At 44.5% G+C, this 24067-nt stretch overlaps 1 protein-coding gene across 1 annotated transcript in view; it reads left to right on the forward strand.

The window, feature by feature from the left end:
• The window catches only part of Igf2bp3 (insulin like growth factor 2 mRNA binding protein 3), a 145110-nt gene that overhangs the window by 55190 nt on the left and 65853 nt on the right, over positions 1 to 24067 (forward strand). Inside the window, exon 3 of the mRNA XM_038318613.1 lies at positions 771 to 819. Within this exon, the coding sequence (XP_038174541.1) occupies positions 771 to 819 (49 nt within the window). The remainder of the gene's footprint in view (positions 1 to 770; positions 820 to 24067) is intronic.

The raw sequence follows: 24067 nt of genomic DNA on the forward strand, positions 1-24067 counted from the left end.
TATGTATGAGACCCTGGGTTCAGTGCCCAGCATTGCATGAATAAGGCTTGATGGCACATAGCTATAAGCCCAGTGCTCAAAAGGTAAAGGCAGTGACCTCAGGAGTTCAAGGTCATTCTAGGTTAGTCTGCATGAGACCACGGTGTTTGGGTATGTGCATGCATGAATGCTTGTGTGTGTGTATGTATGAGTTTGGCAACATAGTAAATTTCTTGGCACTAAATGCAGTTGACATTTAATAGATCTACTGCGCCTTTCATGGCATGAGAGTACCTGATTTTTATTGATTTGAGAATTACAGGTACTATGGCTTATATCCAGCACTCATGATGAAAGAATGCATTGAATGTTACAGTCAGGAAGTAGTGAAAACATGTGAATTTCCTTCTGTCGCAAGATCCCTGAAAGTTATCGTGAGCCCCTTGGCTGTGATCTCAGAACAAAAATATCTGGACTAAAGCTCTGTTTGTGCCCTGGGAGGCTTAAGCTGAGGAAAGGGGGCTCAGGAGCTAAACATAGTCATCAGAACAAATGAATTTATCTGTCTGTTTTTGTGGTTTAGAAAATTTCAGTCATTTAAGAATGCCAAGTCCGTGTGTCATGGGCATCCCTGGGAGTTGGCGTGCTTTTTCCCTGGGCTGTATTCCTCATTTCATCTTGTGCAGTTAAATTAAAATCTGTATTTTAAGTATTTCTTAAATTCTGTGTTGGCTACTGGTGTGTTTTTCTTTTGTAAGTTTGTTCCTTAAAACGTTTTAATTCTTCTGCAGGATTCGGAAACTTCAGATACGAAATATCCCGCCCCACTTACAATGGGAGGTAAGACCTTCTATATTTTAAGCTAAGATCTTAGTTTCAGAGTCTAGTGTTTTGTTTTTCCAAAGATTCTTTTCCTTCCTTCAGCTCTCAGGTGTGCTAGAACCTAGTTCTTCTCTCTATGGCTGAGGTATGGACTTTTCTCTGTAGAATTAGACTCCTTAAAACTGTTCTTTGAAATATTTTTAGAAATGCCCAGTAGCTGAGAGTAGTTGTTACCTTCCTCATTCACCTCCGTCCAGACGGTGTCCTGTGGATCTGAGTTGTTCATTGGAATTAAATAGGACATTCTTTCCTTGGCAGAATTTTAAAAAGACATACACTTGCTACTTAATACTTTATTTTAAAATGTGATTCTGCTTTTTGCTTAGAGAGTGGATCTACAGTGAAAAAATTGTGTATTAACAAAAACTGTAGCACAGTTAGCTAGCCTGGGCCAGCAATTTCCACAGCACCACAATGGTGTTGTGTGAGAATTTGAGACACCAGGAGTTGAAGAGGTCAAAGTAAATGATTGTGAACTCTTCCAGACCATGAACTCTGGAAATTAAAAGAAAAGGAATCTTACTATATGTTTATTGCGTGGGTCTGTGCACTTTCTTGTGGAGGCCAGCGGACCTTTCAGGAGTTGATTGTCTTCTACCCTAGGAACCCAGGGATTGAACTCAGGTCTTCAGGCTTGACGGCAACAGCACCTTTATGGGTTGACCATCTTGCTGGCTTCCCAGAAAGGTTTCAAAACTTGCCTTGAAGCTTTGCAAGGAAACTGCTCAGTGTCTGTGTAGTTAGAACATCAAGAACGACTTGTTTTGTGGTTTCAGATTAGGTATCTAAATGAATTTGCTTTATCATTAAACCAAAGCTCTTATTAAAATGCAAAGTGTGATTTCAAGGTTTCCGTGGCAGTGAGCTGAGGGAATCTGTTGAGTTTTGAGTCCCGAGGTCCCTGCATAGTATCAAGTCGTTTGTGCTGAGAATGTGCAGAGCTATCCTGTGACACGGCTGTCGCATCTTGGAAAGGATGGCTAGTTCCTTAATATATTCTAAATGTTTTTGTTTCACAGTAAACAACTTTGTGGGTTGAATGGTGATTTCAGAGATTAAAGGGCATGCATTTTCCTGTTTTAGAGTAATTTTTGTTTAGGAAATTCATTAGCTTGAGGAGCAGGCCTCAAACTGTTTGTGGCAGCATCAAGATCAATTTGAGTTTGGGCCATATTAAATATGGCTTAATCAGATACTGTGCTCAGGAATCACATCTAGTGTGATATGGCTGTCAGTTGAGAGAGTCAAATACAGTGGCCAAAAGCAGGGTCTATCTGCTGAGCTAGACAGAGTATTCACTGAGGCTGTATGGCTTGTCGTGATGTTTCCCATTGTTCTGAGTAAAATCAACTAATAAGGCAATCCGTTATTTGCCCTAATTTTTTTCTTCATAGTTAATTTTCTCTACTCTCCTTCCACTCCTGCCTCCATCCTTCCATCTGCTTCTCTGTTCTTTCGCAAGATCTCGGCTGTGCAGTTTCTGACTGACTTTAAACCCAGGACCCTCAGCCTTAGCCTTCAGAGTCCTGGGGTTACGGGCGTGTATGCTCCACTGCTCTAGACCCATGTTCTTTTTTAAAAGGGGCAATGAAATTAAAGTAATTACATGAGAATGTAGAAGAACCTTGGATCTAGAATTTAGAGTCTCTTCAGCTTTGATTCTCTCTTAAACTTTTTTTTGACATTAACACTTTTTTTTGTAAGGGTGGGCAGGGTCTTGCTGTATAACCTTGACTGACCTCAGACTTTCACAGCCCTCCTGCCTCAGTCTCCTGAGTGCTGGAATTCCTGGCGTGTACCAGCAGGTGTGATTAAAAACCAATTGATCAGGCTTCTTAAAGAGTAGGGTGAGTGGGCAGTTCCTTTCCCTGAAGGCTTGTGTGGCACCATTTATTCCTGCCATCAGGGAAAGGTCACTTCGTGTATCATTGTCTCTGCACTCTGCGTATGCTAACTGTCTTGTGCAAAGCCTTACTGTAGACAGTGATAACTGTGCACTTACAGTCCAGATTCCATTGTAATGGGAGGGTTAGACTTTGAGTCCACTGATTAATCTTAGGACCACAGAGAGTGGAACAGCCAGACATTATGTGACTCATAATTGGATGAAGGAAATTCATTACACAGATGAAATATTCCTGTGTAAAAAAGAGATTTGACTACATACATTCTGTTTTAATTAAATTTTTCAAGAACTATGGATGATGGGGTATAGGTTAGATGATAACCACACCTGTGGTATGAGATGTTTCACAGCGTAAACAATGTTGTTTTGTTAGACAACCAAATGGCCTGAAAAAAGGAAGGAGATTTCTAGAACACGACTTGTGCGCATGCCTGTAGTAAGCTGTGAGCTGTGTACAAGCTCAGTGCAACAGTGTACAGGAAGCATGGCAGCTTGTAGGGAGACTAAATTGTAGCCTAGCATCATGACTTTATTTCTGAACACACACACACACACACACACACACACACACACACACACACCATGGCATACATGTGGCAGTTGGAGCTGGTTCTTTCCTTCTACCATGTGGTCCCAGGACTTGACTCAGGTTTTCAGCTTGGCAGCAAGTGTCTTTACCCACTGAGCCATCTCGTCAGCCCTGAATACACTTAAATATGAGACTTGCTGGGCAGTGGTGGCGCACGCCTTTAATCCCAACACCTGGGAGGCAGAGGCAGGTGGATCTCTGTAAGTTTGAGGCCAGCCTGGTCTACAGAGTGAGTTCTAGGGCAGCCAGGACTGTTTCACAGAGAAACTCTGTCTCAGAAAACATACAAACAATCACATCTGCTGAGAGCATAGCACTCCCAGTACTGGGGAGGCAGAACTTTGTGAGTTCGAGACCAGCCTGGTCTAAATAGTGAGTTCTAGGGCAGCCAGTGCTACATGGTGTGAGCCTGCTTCAGAAGGAAAGAAAAATTACATCTACTGTGACCTAGGAACAGTGATTAGTCTGTGGGAGCAACCTATTCATTATATGTGTGATAGAATAAGCTCATCACTTCTCAGCTTTAATTAAGGTCTCATGGCCGTCAGGTCTAGCTGGTCCCACAGTGCACACACTAGGCCTTCGCCAGAAAGGACATTTGAATGTGGAGAATCATGTGGGATCTTGAGGTTATAGAGCAAAAGGGATAGGAATAGTGACTGAGGGAAGCAGACATTTAAATCTGTTGGACCCTAGTGTCCAATTACCGAGGAGGAGTTGCCCCAAGAAAACACTCTCACACCACAGTTGATGTAAAAGCATGAGGATTTTAATTCTGTCACGACAGGGTCTTTCAGCATTTGAGAAGCCAAAAGACCCCAAATAGCTGGTACAGGCTACTTTTAAAGTAAAAAGCCACAGAAACAAGGGGGAGTCTGGTTTTTTTTTTTCCAACTATTAGGATTGGCTGATTCAGAGGGCTACTAGCAATGATTGGTCTCAGCCACGGCGAGAGAGTAGTTGCTAGATCAGTCGGGTTAAGGGGGAACATTTGTGTGTTGCTTTGACCCCTTCCTAGGGACTGAGTCAAAACATCAGGAACTGAGTCAACACCTAAGGGTTATCTTGCCCCTATTCCAATAACTGAGTTCTATTTGGAGATCATTCACAAGGACTCAGGGAGATGGAAAGTTCCCAACATTCCAGTACATGCATGTATAGCTGTTAGGTCCTTGGGTCCCAGGGAAGGGGGGAGCACTACTGCAGAGAGGCCTCAGAAATGGCCTCAGAGTTGTCTTAAAGTTCTACAGATGCTAGGAACTAGGAGGGAGAGCCAGAGTAGCTGAGACTGGGCTCTTTGGGCTGGAGGCCCATAGTCATCAAAGGCTCAAGCCAACTGCTGGAATGGAGATAGGACCAGAAGGAGCTCATCCTACAGCCTTGCTCTTCCCTACCCCAGCCTCCCTTCCACCCCACTCCCAACCCCCTCTACCCCGCCTCCAGCCCCCACCCCCATGGGGCTGCCCTCTCGTGGCTAGAAGCTCACAGGGAACAGGTTGGGAAAAGAATGGTTGAAGTTCCCAGAGTCCCAAAGAGAAAGTAGATTTGGGATTGAGAACTTCTTATCCTGCTGATGCTCTAACCTAGAAACCAAAAGTAGCAGTCTGCATCCTGCCACCTACCTCGTCAGCCGGTCTGATGGCCACAATGGGAGCCGTGTGCTGGTCTGTAGGTGCCGTCCTGCGTTGTTAGCGTTACCCAGCACCCTGCTTTCTTTTTGTCTTCTTCATTCCTATGACTCTTGTCATCTCATTCCTCTTCCAGCTGAGAGATGAGAAGTGTATCCTCTCAGGTCCTTTGGGTAACATCCTTTCATACCGTGTGTCAGCAGGGCTTTAATGGTTTCTAGTGATTTCCTTTTTGATGATGTAAAGCATTCTGAACACCAGGTGGGAGAATGTTTCATAGCGTTTGTGTCTGTGATAAACTTTTGGAGGGCCTGATTCTGGAACGCTAGGAGAGCTTCCCCCCATATGTAGGATAGACACAGGAAACAGAATCCTCTCGTCATCCTTCCCTTCTCGACAATGCTGAGGGATTGCCGTGAGGACTAGGCACACCTTTCTTAGGTGGCCGGCCGGGGCTGACCTGAAACACCATACTTTCTGGTCTTTTCTTTCACTCTACTCTTTCTTGAAGTGGCTCCACTTGTTAGATTTAGGGAAGGTTCACATGTGAGATTAATTTCCAGTGTCTTAGGAAAGAAGATCTCTGAGAATTTCCTGACTGTTGCTCTCTGATCAGAGGAATCAGAATCCCTAGTAGCATTCATAAATGGAAAGAGGAAAACCCATGATCTGCTGGCCATGGGGGTGAAGTTGTCCTAGAGTAAAGAGCAAATTAGGACCTTCTGTGGGGAAGTGGAGGGTGGTGTTTCCAGAGTGGGTTAGGGACAGAGCTGAGCCACGGTTAGTCATCTGTATCCAAAGGCTCCCTGTGCCAGTGTGCCTGGTGCTGTCCCTGCTGGGATGACTAAGATTTCCCAAGGCAAATGGTAGTCTGACAAATATTCAAAGGGATGTGTACTTCATTTATTACATTTGTCTACTTAATCACTTATTTTTGTTTGTGTGTGTGTGTGTGTGTGTATGTTGTGTGTTCATATACATGTCACTGCTCACAATTGGATGTTGGAAGACACCTTGAAGGAGTCTGTTCTCTTTGACCACGCCAAGCTCAGCAGCAAATGCCGTTACGTACTGAGCTAGTTTATGGGCCTAAGATTGCATTCTTTAAAATCACAGTCTTGCTAATAAAACATGTCAGACAGTGGTGGTACACGCCTTTAATCCCAGCACTCAGGAGGCAGAAGCAGGCAGATCTCTGTGAGTTCAAGGACAGCCTGGTCTACAAAGTGAGTTCCAGGACAGACAGACAACTGTAACATAGAGAAAGCCTGTCTCAAAAAAGCCAACCAACCAAACAAGCAAACTACCACCAACAAAAAAACACCAAAAAACCCACAGTGTCTTTTAGCTTCACTTCAAAAAACCAAGCCCTCACTTCCTTATTCCCCCAATCTGGGAAGATGAGCATCTTAGGAAGAAGTTCTGAAGAAGTTTCCATTTCATAAAGTCCTCTTTCCCCTTCAGTTCATTGTCTAGTCTGGTTGACTAAGTGGAAACTGTTTCCTGGGCTGAGCAGTGGGATTGTTGAACCCTAGAGTCCAATCCCCGAGGAGGAGTCACCCCAAGAGACCGTCTCTCACACCACAGTTGATGTAAAAGCATTAGGATTTTATTAATTCTGTCATGACAGGGTCTTTCAGCATTCGAGAGGCCAGAAAGACCCCGAATAGCTGGTACAGGCTACTTTCAAAGGAATAAAACCACAAAAGGAAGGGGGGGCATGTCTGGGGGTTGTTCTTTAACTATTATGATTGGCTTATTTAAAGGGCTATTACCAATAATTGGCTAGAGAGTGGTTGCCAGATCAGTTGAGGTAAGAGGAAACATCTGAGGGTCACTTTGCTCCTTTCCCAGGGACTGAGTCAAAACATCAGTAGCTGAGTCAACACCCAAAGGTTATCTTGCCCCTATTCAGGGAGATGGAAAGTTCCCAACATCTCAGTCTATGCATGTGTAGCTGTTAGGTCCTTGGTTTCCGGGGGTGGGGCACTACTGCCTCAAGAGTTGTCAGAAATGGCTTTAGAGTTATTTTAGAATATCCAGGCCGGCGGCACAGAAATCAGGTCCCCAGTGCACTAAGCTAAGAAACATGGGGGGGGGCAGGTGGAAATCAAAACATAAGAGACTGTTGTTACTCCTCTCCTGGACCCAACCCGGTTATCTTAATGGTTTTTTATTTTTTTTTTTCTTATGAGCTTGAATAATTTTAGGGACAACATTGCAGAAATCTTTAGCAGGAACCCCCTAATTGCCCTAACAGAACGTTTTATTTAGCATTCTGCTGGGCTTGTTGTCTCTGGAACCAGTTCAGAGAAAGCCATATTAGAACTGTTAGAACACACAGGCTTCCGTCTGGGTTGTCACAGTTTATGTTCACACATTTTGGACCCAGCTCTGTCACCAGTAGGAAGCTTTGCTGGAGAAGCAGCAGAACCTTCCGCCCGTTACTCCTTAGGCAGTCTTTTCTACTTCTGGTTGGAACGACTGACACAAGAAAGATGAAGATGACCAGGGGAAAGAACTTGAGTGGCATGGCTGACAGCAGAACCCAGCCCTTGCCAGCTCGTGAACCGAAAAAATAAATTAGGACTAAGCTTCAGGAAATGGCCATTTTCATATGCAGTAAAGCAAGCCATCCATATTAAATTTAGGTTACTTTATGAGGAATTTTGTATAAACCAGAAATGTACATGAGATTAGTAAGGGCTTCTTAAATTGGACAGTATCAGTGGAGTCTGGTATTCCCTTTCTTCCCAAGGAAGACTGAGAATAGGAGGCTTCCCTTCCAAGGAGGTTTGGGTGTGCTGTTAGAAGATTGCATCACCAGTAAGCCAGGCTCTGGCAGAAGAAGGGGAATTAAGGGGATCGAGGAAACAGTGGTACCTTGTTATTTATCAGGGTTGTGGGAGCGAAGCCTTCTGTAGTCTCGGTATAAAAGGTCTTGCTGTCAGCCGTGGGCAGATATAAGCTGAGACCAGGAAGACTGTGTTGGGGATCAGCAGGAGGTGAGGTGACAAGTGAAGAGACTCAAAGGGCCTGGGAGGATACTCAGATGGTGATGTCCTTGAAGGCAGGAGCTACCATGCTTCCATCCAAGTGATGACTGCATTTTGGTGTTGTGGTCACATGCTTTTCGTCTGTGATGGATTTAGAAATGAATGCTAAGGGGCTGGATAGAGGACTCAGTGGTTAAGAGCACTTACTGATCTTGCAAAGGACCCAGGTTAAGTCCCAGTCACTTATACAGTGGTTCATGATTGAGTTCTATGGTATTTGATGCCTTTTCTGGCTCCTGCGTTCACATGGTGCATATATGTACATTCAGGCAAGTACACATAAAATGAGTATTTTTTAAAGGACATTAATGCTGAATGGAAATTGAGTAAGACAGATGCATTTATTTATTTGTTTATTTTGGTGCTGTTGTTGTTTATTTGTTTTTGGAGACAGGGTTCCTCTGTATAACCCTGGTTGTCTTGGAACTTGCTCTGTAGACCACTCTGACCTCAAACTCACAAGGATCTACCTGTGTCTGCCTCCCGAGTGCTGGGATTAGAGGCCCCCCCCCAATAAGATAGACAGTGGACAGATAACAATAGTAAACTCTCTAGCTCAATCAGATGGAAGCAATGTGTTGAAAGTGGAACTGATACCGATCATGAGTGAGCAAGAGGTTACAGGGTCATTGATGTCAAGCATTGATGGAGGGGAGGGGTCCCTGCAGGTGTCATACAGGGAAGTGAACCACTTGAAGAGTAAGAATGAAAACCGGGTACAGATTGGCTTTGTCAACCTGGATCAGACTTCTGGGAGTCTAATGCCAGGCGATTCATTGTCAGTATATTTAAAACAGTACAATTTGGGGAAAGGTTTCCAGGCAGCAATCAGTCCAGTTCCAGGTGCACACTAAAGCTTACGGTGACTACATAGAGACTCTTTTACAGAGTACATGTGACCACGAGGGTGGGCTCTATAGTTAAAAGGTCTAGTGTGGTCTCTGACCGATAGCACAGCGATCAGCAGGCCATAGAGTACTTGTGACCTCTCGCCTAAGGATGGGTTATAGTCTATGGAGGGAAGAGTCCGGGATAATCATTCTGGGGTGAATCATTCTGTCTCTATAGCAAAAGGTGAGTGAGGCCTGCCTCCACAGATAGCAGAAAAGTCACCTGGTCCTTAACCAAGTCCACCCTCAGCTTTCTGGATGAAAGCAAGTATTTGATTTTATCTCCCCCATTGAGGAGACGCCCCTGTGTGATTAGCATTCGTAGTTGTGAATAGTGCTTCTCTGTGAGTACAAGGACCTCTGTGCACCAGCAAAGTGTCACCAGTGACAGTTAAAGATTGCCTTCTCCGGGATTCGGGTCAGAAACCAAAGTGAAGCAGACACAGATAAGCTGGGCTCCTGTGGGAGTGGTTTTCTTCCACAGTGCTCTGCCTTGGACCTCTTGGCCAGTAAATACCCAACACCTCATGTGTGCTTGCTACCAGATGAACCACTGTATTTTCATAGCAACCCAGTGTCCCCATTTAAAAAGAGGCATCTGAGGTGCAGGAGGTGGAGCTAACAGTTTTTCTAGGTTCACTAGCTGGAGAAGGCTAGGGTCTCTGCTGGTAATCGGGTCACTGACAGAAACCAAGTTCCTCTTTCCTTTAGTGGCTCTTCACCCACTTTGTTGTTGTATCTGAAGCTGGGCATGGTGGCTTACATCTGTAATTTCAGCACAAGGGAGGCTGAGGCAGAAGGAGTTCTCCCTCCTTCCCCCCTCCTCCCCTTTCTCCCTTCTTCCCTACTTCCCTCCGTCTTCGGTTTTTTAAGACAGGGTTTCTGTGTAAGAGCTCTGGCTGTCCTGGAACTAGCTCTTGTAGACCAGGCTGTCCTTGAACTCACAGAGATCCACCTGCCTCTGCCTCATAGAGTGCTGGACTTAAAGGCATGTGCCACTATCACCTGGCTTGGGTTGTGTTCTTTTTGCATGTTTTTCTGGGATGGTCAGTCTCACATCATTAGAACTGCTCTGGTGGCTGGCGCCTGTGTGGGTTGGATTCCAGTCCCTATGGCTGGGGCATGTTACCTTCAGGAGTTTATGATGCCATTTTCCCATTGCCCTATGATGCCTGGTGGTGAACTCTCCCTTCTAGGTTATGTGGAAGGAAGCAGGTTCTGTATACTGCACTATCACTGGACATTTCAGTTCATGGCTCCCAAAGATACCGGCTCTTCCACACAGCATAAATCTAAGCAAGAACTCCTGCCTCAACCTGCCTTGTCCTTCTCGGGGCTGGAAGCCAAAAGGCCAAGGTGCCTGAGGTTTGTCATTTCCTGGGACTGTGGGGAAGGAGTCCTCACTCTGCTGGTTCTCAGCTTGTGGAAGCATAGCTCCCCTTTGCACGGTGATCCCGCTGTGTTCCAGCTCCAGACCCCACTTTTAGAAAGAGGCAATTCCTCTGGATTAAGAAGTCCATACAAGCCTATTGAACTGTACCGCCTCTGTAAAGTAAGGCCACATTCTGAGAAGCTGGGAATTAGGTCTTAATCATAGAAACTTTTGTTGGGGAGAAGGCATCATTGAATCCAAAAAGGGCTCTTTAAATTTAAATTTTCACGATAAGGGCTAACAATATGACTCAGCAGGTAAAGGCACTTGCTGTCAAGCCTGACAACCTAAATTTATTCCCTGGTTCCCACACCTGCCTTCTGGTGTGCGTACTTGATGGCATATGAGAGCCCATATGACACACGGACAGTAAATGAATGCATGAGCAGATACGTGAGTGAATGGCTGGGAACTTCTTGTTGAATTGGAGGCTGTTAAACATCAGAAGCATCTGTGGTTCCTAGATTGTTTCTTAAAAAGTTGACCATTTTAGTGGATCCACTCCCCCGAGGACTGCGCTGTCCTCACCACTGTAGTTGTGGATGTTAGTGTGCGCTGTAGAGGACTTTCTGAATGTGTCTGTGTGTGGATGTTAGTGGATGCTGTAGAGGACTTTCTGAATGTGTCTGTGTGTGGATGTTAGTGTGCGCTGTAGAGGACTTTGCTGAATGTGTCTGTGTGTGGATGTTAGTGGATGCTGTAGAGGACTTTCTGAATGTGTCTGTGTGTGGATGTTAGTGTGCGCTGTAGAGGACTTGCTGAATGTGTCTGTGTGTGGTTACTTAACATTTTCTTGTGACCCTTGTGGAACTCGGATTAGGTGCAGGTTCGCTTTTTGCTAATTTGGACAGGACATGGTACGTTTCTTTCATTAAGAAGAGGTTGTTGGTGTCTGTTTCTGATGTGAATGGCATTGGTCTTTCCTAACATTCTTATGGTGTGGTTCTGAGACAGTAGGATTCGGGAACTGCCATGGCTTCATTCCCGAGTTGCCATTGGGTAAAGAGGATCCTGTCTTTAGCAGTTATTTGATTATTCAGTTATTGAGATAGTGTGTATACAAAACACAGACTTGAAGCTCATCCCGCCCCGTTTATTTAGTACCCTTTATCAGAGCCAGCATATTTTGTGTGCTTAGCTACAAACTGGGCTTCGGACTGGAGTCACTTTTCAGCATTTGTACCCTAAAATGAGTGTGGTGACTTCTTCCAGCCAGCGTTGTTTTTATGCCACCTCAGCACTCACTACCTTACCTATTTTGTGGCATAAACCCCAGGTTTATCATGTATGTTTTCTCTTCCTGATTTCTTGGGAAATGATACATGGTGATCGTGAAGTCATTTCCCCATGGGACCAGCCTTCTTCCCAGGGCTACTGTTCTGTGAAACTCTTCTGGCCTCAGTACCTCTAGGCTTAGTTGTTTTATTTTTCCCCTCTGTCATATTATGCTTTATTGTATCTAGGAGTTCGATATTGCAAGCCCACCGCACTGGTCTTGGCTCCTGGGTTCTGGGGATGCTCTCAGGTCCTCCAGCTTGGCAGACAAGCACTCTGCCACTAGGATATAAGGTTTTTCCTTTTCTTTTCCTTTTTTAAAATTTTTAATTTTTATTTATGTGACAGGGTTTCTTTGTCTAGCTCTGGCTGTCCTGGAAATTGCTCTGTAGACCAGGCTGGCCTCCAACTCACAGAGATGCACCTGCCTCTGCCTTTTGAGCACTGGATTAAAGGCATGAGCCACCACCACCCAGTCTATACCCCCTTTTTTTTTGTTTTTTTTTTTGTTTTTTTTTTTGGTTTTTCGAGACAGGGTTTCTTCTGTAGCTTTTGGAGACTGTCCCGGAACTAGCTCTTGTAGCCCAGGTTGGCCTCGAACTCACAGAGATCCGCCTGCCTCTGCCTCCCAAGTGCTGGGATTAAAGGCGTGCGCCACCACCGCCCGGCCCTATACCCTAATTTTTAAATTCATTTTAAAAAGCTGTCCTTTCTCATTTTGCATACCAATCCCAGTTCCCTCTCCCTCCCCTATACCCTGATTTTTTTTAATGGAAAACTTTTTTATTAGATTGACTTGTATTTGTGTGTGTTGGGAGGGTTGGAGCTGTCCATCTACCTGTGCAGGCCAGAGGCGAGCCTATATGATTGTTTTCTTCTTCCACGTGGGTGCCATGACTCAAACTCAAGTTATATCTAACAAATCATTTCACCAGCCTCAATTTTAAGAACAAGCAAATAAGCAGTACCTGGACAGTATCTCATGCATCACAGACAGACCTCAAACTCACTAGGTAGATACTCCACACTGACCGGGGACCAGTTTCTGGTCCTCTGCCTCCTGAGTGCTAGGATTACAGGCATGTACTTCCATGCCTAGTTTATGTTTTGGGGAATCAAACTCAGGGTTTCAGGCATGCTAGGCAAGTACTCTCCCTGCTGATCTACAGCCCCTCCCCGGTCTTAGCGTTTCGAAGAACTCTCTTTCCATCAAAGCTGCTCCACTTTCCATTACTAAGCATGAGAATGGGCAGCATTCTCATTTCTCCATAGTTTTACCAGCAGTTCTTTTCTGGGTTTTGGCTTTATTTTGTTTTCCTTTTTAAAATAGTTATCACCTGAATGGGCAAATGTTCTTGCTTTTAAATTTTGGTTTCTAGTTGTTTCATGTTAAGACATGATCTCACAGTGTAACCTAGTCTGATTCCGTGTCTGAATCCTCCTGTCTCAGCCTCCAAGGTACTAGGACAGTAAAGTGATCCACCACACCCAGCTCTGGGACTCCAGTGAAGTGAAACATTGAGTCTTTGTAGTCTTTATGCGGAAATGTTGAGTCTTTCTCTGTTAAGTCAGCTGTCAGCTGTAGAGTCTCCTCATCAGGTTGAAGATCCCGTTTCCTCTTCTGGTTTGCTGACGGTCTACATAAAGACAGAATATCACACTATTTCTGCATTACAAAGTTGTTGTATCTATGCAGTATTTTTTTTTTTAGGATGCTTAGATAAACTGCATTGTTTTTTCTTTTCCCTCCTTTCCTTCTTCCTCCTCTCCTCTTCCCTCCCCTCATCTCCCCTCCCCTCCTTTCCTCCCCCCTCTCCTCTTCTCCTCTTCTGCCCTCCCCTCCCCCTCCCATCTCCTCCTCTTCTCTCCTCTTAACCATTGAGCTATCTCTCTAGCTTCTGATTTTACCCTTCAAAAAATATATTCTGTTTACTTTTAAATGATTGGAGATATTCTTGTTATCGCTGATTGATACTTGAAGTTTTATTCTGTTATGGGGAGTCAACATCCTTGTATGTTTATAATTCTTTATATCTGTTCATATTTGTTTTATATCTGTGCTTTCAAATATGTCTTGATGGTCTCATGTTGCTGAGTAGTTTTTTTTTTTTAATAAATGACTGCTGTGAGGGTTAATGGTATTCAGTTCTGAATACTTTTACCTGTTCTTGAGAATGAAATTGAGCCTCTCACTGTAATGACAGACTTACCTACCTTTCTCTCCAGTTCTGTCCCTCTGCTTTATTTTTAAGCTTGGTTGTTAGGTTCAAACACATCCAGAATTGCTGTCTTCAAGGGTGAACTGACTTTTCTAAGCTGTTAGTTTTGTCCCTCATTATCCTGGTAGCTTTCTTTGTTTTGAAGTCTGTTTTGTTAAGGCTCACCCCAGCTTTCTGTTCTTAGTATGTTTTATATCCCCTTTACTTTGAGAGAACCCGTGGTGTAGTTGTTGAAATGAGATGCTTAAAGACAGAACATGGTGGTATTGTGCACTCATTATGGGCACCCTTACTCTCTATCCGGTAGATTCAGACAACCCTCTCCTCTCCAAGCCCTGACTGTTAGAAGTGCCCAAAGACACTGATCACCAAATAGACTTTTAGGAGCAGTGTAACTTCTAGTTGAGAGCTTCTCACTGCTCTATAAGTAATGCCATTTTTCTGAGGCTCTTTTTGAGTTTTTCCTTTGGCTTTCAATAATTAGTTATGATGTATTTGGAGACAGATTTGGGGAATGACTTGTTTGGGGGTTCACTGTATATTTTGTGTTTTGGGGCTGCTGCTTTTGCTAAACTCCCAACCATCACTGCTACACGTTTTTGGGTTTTTAAATTTTTTTATTTTATATATTTTTGGTGTTTTTCTTTTAATTTTCTGCAAATACCTCCTTTTTTTTGTTTGGATACTGATCGCATGGCGTTGACCACAGGCCTTTGAGCCTCCCTTCATTTGGTTCCGTTGTCTTCTCTGTGAGTTGTTCAGAGTAATTGCACTTGGTCTGTGTTCACAGACAACAACCTCCTGTCACCTGCAGTCTCCTAGGTGACATCCAATATGTTTGTTAATATCTCCTATTTTCTGGTTTTTCGAGACAGGGTTTCTCTGTAGCTTTGGAGCCTGTCCTGGAACTAGCTCTTGTAGACTAGGCTGGCCTCAAACTCACAGAGATCCGCCTGCCTCTGCCTCCGCCTCCTAACTACTGGGATTAAAGGCGTGCGCCACTATCGCCTGGCAATATCGCCAATTTCTTTGACACTGTCTTGTCATCCTTTTGGAGAATGTTCACCCATTATGGAACAATTTTATGATAAACAATTTTATAATAAACATCTCTAAAATATGTCAAGTAATTTTACATCTGCCATTCTTGTTATTTGTATTGTCTTTCTGTATGAGTTGATTTCCCTGACTTTAATATGCTACATAATTTTGGATTGTATCTTAGATACCTTAACTATTTTAAAACTCTGTATGTGTCTTCTTAAGTCTTGTGAAGAAGGCTGGTAATTTTGTTGTGGGATGCCCTCCTCTTAGCTGTGTTCATATTGCAAGTTGGAACCAGCCTTGGTTGATTTAGGGTTCCAGTGTCTTTTCTGTTTTCAGAGTTTAGGGGTCTGTCTGATTTGTGCACTACCCAGAGGGGTCAGTCTGAGACTTAGGCAATGTCTAACCCATGATTAAGTGCTCAAAATCATGAGTGTGCTATTTAGATTGAGCAAGGGACTGGCTGGCTTCTGGGTAACCTCAGGAGTCTGTAGTAATTTTGAGCTCCTTTGTCTTCCTCGTCTTGGTATTTGTTGTGCCCTGAGTCTTCTTTTCTGGTCACATGCTTCTTTCTTTGCTTGGTCACATGCTTCCTTATGCTGACTTGGAGGGTTTAAGTGACAGGACATAGGAAAGAGCACAACTATTCAGCCATCCTTTGGAAGTGTAGCTCCTGCCCTCCATGGGGGTTTGGGTGACACCTCCTGCTCACAAGCTAGGGGCTGCAGGGCCTCTCCGAAGCTCCATGGCTACTCAGACTTTCCAGGTTTTGAATTGCTCTGAGTCTAGATAGGGGTGGGTCAGAGGGCAAAGAGCAAATGAGGCATCTTAGACCGAACAGTGCATCTGTCCCTGGTGAGGCTACACCAGCTGCTTCTAGTGTGGTTCGATTTTGTAGCTACTTTCCGTGAGAGAAACAGTGGAATGCACTTTTCAGTTGTGTCTGGATGCAGAACCTGGTACAAAAGTTCAGTTTCCTTGACTGTGTGTAGTTTTAATTCCTTCTAAATTTCAAAGGGGATGGGCTGAGTCCTTTACTTCCTAGGCCTACAATACTGTCTATCAGTGAGAACTCTAAAGTTCATCTGTTACAGATAACTGTTGGTTAAAATAAGACCCAGTAGGTCTTTAACTGTCCTTAAGATCTGAGTAAGGGATGACCACATGATTGGTTGAGCGTGAGAGCCTTGTATGTCACATGTGCTGTTTGGATGTGTAAACCTCTTTGCTTCCTGCTCTCATTTTTATTGTTCCTGCCTCTCATTTGATGAATAAAATAAAGTTAACACGGGAGAAGGAGATGGTCCTCTGATGGGGTTTCCAGCCGTGTGTCAGTTGCGAATGGGCTGTTGTATCCTAAGTTTATCAGCAGCATCCAGCATGGCACGCACACCTCAGCACTACTGGCCTTTCTGCCTTTTCCTCTGTCTTGCTGAAGGGCCTGCTCTCTGTCATATAAAATACAGTTTTGATCCCCTCCTGTGTGGGGATCAAAGACTTTAATTTTCTGTGGTCTTTACTGATGTCAGTATGTGTGCTCCGGTGACTTCTCAGGCTTCCTCCGTTATGGCTCCTGTCTGATAGATGGAGGTACTTAGTTTAGTGTTGGTTCAACTGAGGACATGTTATGGCCTTCCAAATTACATGATATCTGAGATCAAGGTTTCTGTATTCATCTTGTTAGGTTGATTCTTGGCCTCGTGTTATTTTATTATGGAGTGTTAGTTTTGTGGGATGCAAGAGTTCTGACGATGGAAGTAGTGGTTATAACAGGTGAGTGTGTAGCTACCAAGCTGTACAAAAGTCTGTTAGTAGAAGTACACCTCAGTATCATGCAAAATAAAGCATAGTACAGACAAAAAAACATTTGGACATGACCAGAGCTTAAAGAATAATGAATGGTAGAATATACATAAAATAATCCGCAGTGTATCAGGATTGGTGCTAACACAGGGATGGCTTGCGGTCAACTCGGATCTCACGTAACTGATTCTTTTTGCTCATGAGTACTCAAGTGTATGCATGCTTGTGGAAGCCAGAGATAATCTCTGCTGCCGTTCTTAAGGAACTGTCCAAAATCTACTTACTTATTTTAGAGACATGGCCTCTTACTGATCCGAGACTTACTGAGCCCAGCTGGCCAGTGAGTCCCAATTGTCTCTGTTAGTCTCCACCTCCTCAACACTGGGATTATAAACACATGCCATTGAGTCCAAATTATTTTATAGGGATTTGGGGGTCTTGAATCTCCAAGTCCCCAAGTATAGTGTTTTGAATGAGATGTTCCCTACAGTCTTGGGCTTTGGAATACTTGATCCCTATACTGATTCTGTTTGGGAGGTTTAAGAGGTGTGGCTGTGTTGGAGGAAGTGTGCCACTGGAGCTGGGTTTTGAGAATTCATCAACTTGAGGCATTTTGAGTTGGCTCTCTCTGCTTTCTCCTTGTATTTTGAATTGTGAGCCCTTAGGTCTCAGCTTCCAGCTCTAACTGCCATGTCTGTGACATGAGGCCATGCTACCTACCATCTCTACTATTATGGATCTTAACTCTCTGGAACCATAAACCCAGAAGAATCAAACAACCGCTTCCTTATATAAACTGCCTTGGTTACAGGTTTTATCTCAGCAATAGGAAATTAACTAATCCTTGGTACCCAGGGTGAATAGCTGGTGGATGCTGTAACCACAGCCTAGTGAGCCAGTGTAGCAGGACCCCAGCAGGCAGTAGTGTTGGGAGTAGCACAGATTGTAGAGGCCCAGCTCAAGAGATTTCAATGGGAAGCAAGGACTTTAACAGTATTGATTGTTCTTTTGACAATATCACTGTTTTCAGCCTATGTCCTGAGGCTAAATTTAACGCTCCCCCCTCCCCCAGACTAATTTCTTTGGTGGAGGAAAGTTCCAGACAGCGGAAGGTTGAGTCTGACTGATAACTTGTGCAGACCTGTAATGGAACAGAGCAAGTGGAGCAGAAAGAAATACAAAATACACAGTTTGGAAAGGAAATGAACTCCGGCAAAGCTTAATGTTACAGCCAGGATTTGTGCTGGAGGAGAGACGTCTGTGGTTGTTAGAGAGTCACAAGAGGAGTCTGACCTGCACTGGAGCAATGGGAAGGACACCTTCAGGGAAAGACCACCCTTCCCCAGCTAAACTTCAGTCTGTGAAAAGAGAAAGCCTAAGGGGCTGCTCCAACATATAAAAGTCGCTGTTAATATGATCAAAACAGGCAAGGGTCCATCCCAAGCTGGCAGCCAAACTTGACAGCAGCATCCATGTGGTACTGGCTTTAGAGGCATAAAAGATGGAAAGGGTGGGGTTGTGCGTTCTTCCTCCTGGGCTTCAGAGCCACCGAGGCCAGGCAGCATGTGGCAGGGAAGTCCCTGTGTGAAGGCCCTGAGAGGACAGGAGTTGGCTTCCTGCTTGCAGTTTGAGATGTGGAGCCCTTAGCCCTTGGCCATTATGGACCCTAACCCCCTGGAGAACTGTAATCTCAAATAAACACATCTTTCTGTGAGTTGCCTTGGTCATGATGATTTATACAGCAATGGGAAAGTAACTAAATCACCATGTGAAAAGCCCGAGTGGGAAATGAAGAAGTGGCTCAGTATCTGCCTCTGATTTACACACGTATGTAAAAGCATATCTGCATACACGTGTGCACACACAAACATTGGATACAGAAAAATAGCAGAAATGTGCTTAAAGCCATTTGGAAAATTGTTGGAAATCCTAGCCTAATCTCAAGTCAAAATTCACTTAAAGATATCTTTTAAAAATGAGATTCAAGTCCCTGATCTAAATTACATACTTTTTGGGGGGTTTTGGTGCGGGTGTTGGACATACTGAGCAGCTCTGCCACCGAGTTAAGTGCTCGGGTCTCAAACGATAGTTTTTAGAATCAAACATTCTAACACAGTACCATTCAAGGATACCCAAGTTTGATACTTACATGGTAAAAAATGACAATCTGAAAAAGTAGATTTTTTCCATAATTAAAACATTATGTTTCTGTAAGAATTGAAAACTCTGTGTCCAGTAAAAACATTACAGGTCATAACACAGAATAGTCTCGAACCCGAGCCAGTGTGTTCTAGGCGCCATTCACCCGTGTCGGGTGGTGTGGTGCTGTGCAGCCTTTACTGTTGGACATGCTCTGTTGCAGCCCACACCCTCAGCTGTTCTGTGACCCTATGGTGTTCTAAAACACCCACAGTTTTAGAGTTCAGCTGTATAGCGACTGAGCACTTGGTGCTTTTCTAGAGTGCCTGAGTTTGCTTTCCAGCACCCACACTGGGCTGCAGGGAATCTGATGACCTCTTTTGGTTTCTGCAGGTGTGTACACACACACACACACACACACACACACACACACACACACGGCATATTTGTTTGCTTGCTCATTCATTCATTCATTCATCCATTCTCTCCTCCTGTGCTAGAGCCTCTTTCCCAGCAGTGATGAAGAATGTTAGATTAGTGATTACCAAGCAGTTGCTGACTTTAAAAAACTCCGATGAGCTATTAGAAGAGGAAAACTAAAACTCAGTGGAGAATCCGTGTGTGTGTGTGTGTGTGTGTGTGTGTGTGTGTGTGTGTGTGCGCACTCGTGCTTGTGGAAGCAAGAGAAGATGTTAGCATTCTGCTCTGTCACTCTTTGCCTTGTTCCTTTGAAGACCTCAGCCTAAGCTGGCAGCCAGCAAAAGATCATTGACCTCTTGTCTCAGTCCTGCCCAGTGCTAGGGACCCAGTGCCCAGCTTGTGTATAGGTGCTGGGGACTTGGACTTGGGTCCTCCCATTTGAGAATGACTGCTTCTGAACACTTGTTCTCTCGGAAAGTTTCTGTTTCCGGCTTCTTCAAGTTCTCATGGTTTATTCTCGGTGTTTCCTGTTTGAGAATGGGTCTTGCTTTGTTGTTCAGTCTAACCCCAGACTTGCAGGCCTAAGTAATTCTCCTGCCTCAAATCTCTGTAGCTAGGAGTGCAGGTGTGGGCCACAGCACCTGGCTTACCTTCTTGTTTCCATAAATAACCCAGTCATTTTTAGAACTTCTGATGATGGACATGAACTTAACTGCCTTTGCCTTCAGGGATCCCTTCCGATTCATGATTGAATTGGCATAAATTATTGGTTTTATTTCTTCTTAGATTTACATGCTTAAAATCTGTGTTCCTACATGCCAGTACACAGGGAAGCAAGAATTTTTCAGGCCTGGATTTTAGAAGGCTTCCTGCTGTATGTTTTTCCTATATTCTTGATCAAAACATTCCAGTAGCAAGAGAGGAAGGTGTGGTAGTTTGGATGTAATTGGCTAGGAAGTCTGATGTTGATGGCTCCTGCCGGTTGAGTCCAGCCAGGGCTAATCTGGGTGCCTTCTTATCAGTACCAATCCCACCACTGTGCTCATGACCCAACCACTCCCAGGGTCTGTCACCACCTTCCATCACGTCAGAGCAGATTACAACACAAGAAGTCTAAGGCATCTAAACCTTCAGGTTACTGAGTGTTTCTTGATTTTTTGATAACTAGAGGTTTAAAATGTTTTGTTTTCATGTGCTAATATAAAAGAATAGGAGGTTTGGTGCCTCCTATGGAGACCGGAACAAATTCCCACATGCTGTGGCTTAACAGAAATCCATTCTTGGGTAGTTGCGGCAGCCCAAGGTAAGATTGGATGTCAGTAGGACTGTGTGAGCGAAGGAGAGAGGCTTACTTTTCTAGGTTCTCATGGCTGCCTATCTTCCTTAGTTTGTAATCTCTTCCTCATCTTCAGAGTGCAGTTCCCCATCTGCTTCTGCCATCAGAGCCTTAATACCAGCATTCCTTCTCAGACGAATAGGAACACCCATGCCACACTGAGCCCTTTGATTCCCTGAACACGAGGTCCTTGATACACCTACAGAGCTCCTTACCATGGGAGAGACAGTTGCTGGTTTCAGGGAGCAGTAGGTGACTGTGTGAGGACATTACTTTGGGACCATGGCAGGACTGTAGTGTAGAAATGTCAAATAAAGCTGGTGCCTTTTGAGACCCGGGAGACAGTTACAGTGACTAGTGCAGAAACTGTGCTGGAAGCCTTTGATCTGGTGCTTGACTGGGGCCAGTTCAGTGCATGGTGCTCTCTTGGGGCTAACACCCTTTTGTCTCTCCCTCCAGAGCCCTTGAGTCTAGCTCCTTTCTGTCCTGTCTCTCTCTTCCTCTCCTCCCCTCCCCTCCTCTCCCCTCCCCTCTGCGCTCTCTCTCTCTCTCTCTCTCTCTCTCTCTCTCTCTCTCTCTCAGCTGGGTGTGGTGCATGCCTTTAATCCCTTCACTCTGGAGGCAGAGGCAGGCAGATCTCTGAGCTGGGAGTCCAACCTGGTCTACAGAGTGAGTTCAGGCAAGCCAGAGTGACACAGTGAGATCCTGCATCAACAAACCCCCCAGATTAATTTCTATATGGTCCATTTTGGCTTCAGACTAGCCTTAGTCTTTCTGCCTCAGCCTCCCAAATGCTGGAGTTACAGGAATACAGCGTTCAGCCTCTTTACCCAATTTATAATACTATTTATTTATTTATTTGTGTTTGCATGCATGCAGGCATCCTGCAACTGTGCCACAGTGGGAATGTGGAAGTCAGAGAAGAACTTGCAAGAATCAGTCCTCTCCTTCCCTTCTGACTTTTGAACTAAGGTCATCAGGCTTGGTGGCAGACACCTTTATGTAAAGGCAGCTTTGATATCTTACCCAAGTCAGTGCCTTTTGGACTGCACAAAATGAACCAGCCCAACCCAGACCCAGATCCCTGCTCAGTTTTCACAGTTCTTAAGGCCTTGTATATTCTCCATGTGAATCTGAAAAGAAGTTTCATAATATGTAAGCCATAGGTGGCGGGGTTTCAGAGGCAAACACTGGCAAGCCCCAGGGTGGTGCAGTGGAGCCTGCAGACTTTGAGGGCAGCCAGTACTGATTATGACGTTTTGGGCAAAGAGACGGAGCAACAAAGAACCTTTTTCCTGTCTGTGCAAAAGTCTGCTCACCAGGACAGTCCCTACAGGGCCACTGTGAAGACAAGCAAATGACACAGTGTGGGTGTGGATATGTTGAGTTCATCGGCCTCTGCAGGCTGCTTGCTCTTGGCTGAAGTCTGAGTCTTGCTGTGCACAGCTTTACTCCCCCAGTCCCGTCTCTGTTTTCAGTTCGGAGCTTTCAGCACCGTCTGTCTGTGGAGAAACCCACGCTTCCCTCTGTCCGTCTCAGCTCCCACTAATGGTTTTGCCCCCACCTTAGCTATTACTTTTCCACAAAGCCTTCATTTATCTTCCATCCCTTCCTGGGTCAGTTGTCCCCGTATTTCTGCCAACACCACTGTGGTAGCACTCACTGTTTCTATTTTTGTATTGACCTCTGACCTTTGTCTCTCCCTCACAGACTCCAAGTTTTGGGGACGTGGGTTATATTTCCCTGTTTCCAAAGATAAAGGGTGCCAGGTGGAGACCAGTTGGTCAGTTCTACTCACAGAACACATCCTGGTCAGAAACTTTTTCAGCTCTATCATAGGCTGTTTTTATTTATTGTTTTTGTATGTGTGAGTATGTACATATGTTTGTGTGTTTATTATGTTCATGTGTGTGTGTGTGTGTGTGTGTGTGTGTGTGTGAGAGAGAGAGAGAGAGAGAGAGAGAGAGAGAGAGAGAATGCATGTGTGTAGAGGCCAGAGGACTGTGGGTGTCTTGCCTCAGGAACTATCTACTGTGTTTTTCGGGCAGGGTTTCTCCCTGGCCTGTGGCTTGCTAGTTAGGACAGGCTGTGGACAAGTGAGAAGGGACAGGAGGACCTCTTTCTCTCAATTGCTGAGAGTACTAGCATGGTTTATAGCATGAGTGCGGGGTATTGAACTTGGGTCCTCACTTGCATGGACAGTCTCCCCAGCCTGGTGTCATTCCCCCACTTTGTTTTGTCCTTTTTAATCCCTGGATTTTTATGTGCAGGGATGGTTGGGAAAGTTAAGTATAAAAAATAGAATGACAATTTGTTGTATCAAGTTTTATTGGTATAGAAATCAATTACTAAGGGTTCTTTTTACATAATTTTGGTTTGGTTTGGGGGGCAGACTTGATTCATTGGTGTAACCTATGTTAACCCTTTACTGTGTTGGAACAAGCTATCTTGTACATTTTTTTCCATCTTAATTTGGTTAGTGCTTTTAGTATTTTATGTAGTTCTGTTTTGGTTAGTCTTTTCCTTTTATGTCTGTGGAGGTCAGAAGGCAGCTTTTATTAAGTGTGTTAAGTCAGGAAGAACCCAACATGACCAAGTCGCATCTTTAAGAGAAAGAAATACTGAAGATCATTACAAATCACAACCATCTGCTCAGCTGAGCCACTTAAAGTGATGCTTGATCAACCACACTGGAATCCTGAAAGTACCCAGAGTGCATCTAGAGTCGAGAGCAGAGGATCTGCTCAGAGGGGAGAGCATAGAGCAATGATGAATGTTCTTCTTTCACTGTAGATCCTAGGACTTGAACTTTGGTCGTCAGGCTTGTGTGGCAAGCGCTTTCACCCACTGAGCCATCGTGCAAGTCCTGGTTAGACGCTGTAGTAGTAGTTTATCTTAATACTAAGTTTTGTCTTTGAAGGCAGCTCAGTTTCTTTTTTAAGGAAAACTTCTGACTCTAGTGTGAAGTGAGTCACAAAGAGTTGGAAGCGTCACACGTTGCCCCGTTTGGGTGAACTCTTGTTAAACCCTCCCAAGCCTACATTCATCATTGCTCTATGCTCTCCCCTCTGAGCAGATCCTCTGCTCTCGACTCTAGATGCACTCTGGGTACTTTCAGGATTCCAGTGTGGTTGATCAAGCATCACTTTAAGTGGCTCAGCTGAGCAGATGGTTGTGATTTGTAATGATCTTCAGTATTTCTTTCTCTTAAAGATGTGACTTGGTTGTGTTGGGTTCTTCCTGACTTAACACAGCAAGTCTTTCACCAGTCACAGCTTTGTCTCTGTCTAGGAATTTCTTCTTGACTTGCTGTTTATCCAGGATTTGTTTAGAAAGAGGACCTTTGCCTTGCTAATGGAGAGAGCTTTGGCGTGTATGCAGAGTCTGCAGTCCTTGCCGAGCAGGTTTGGGGTGGGGCTGTTTGCTGCTGAACTTGAGGGGCACCTCTCCCTACTGTATATTTTTAAAG

This window comes from Arvicola amphibius, chromosome 2 (genome assembly GCF_903992535.2).
Source record: "Arvicola amphibius chromosome 2, mArvAmp1.2, whole genome shotgun sequence".
Classification (NCBI taxonomy): domain Eukaryota; kingdom Metazoa; phylum Chordata; class Mammalia; order Rodentia; family Cricetidae; genus Arvicola; species Arvicola amphibius.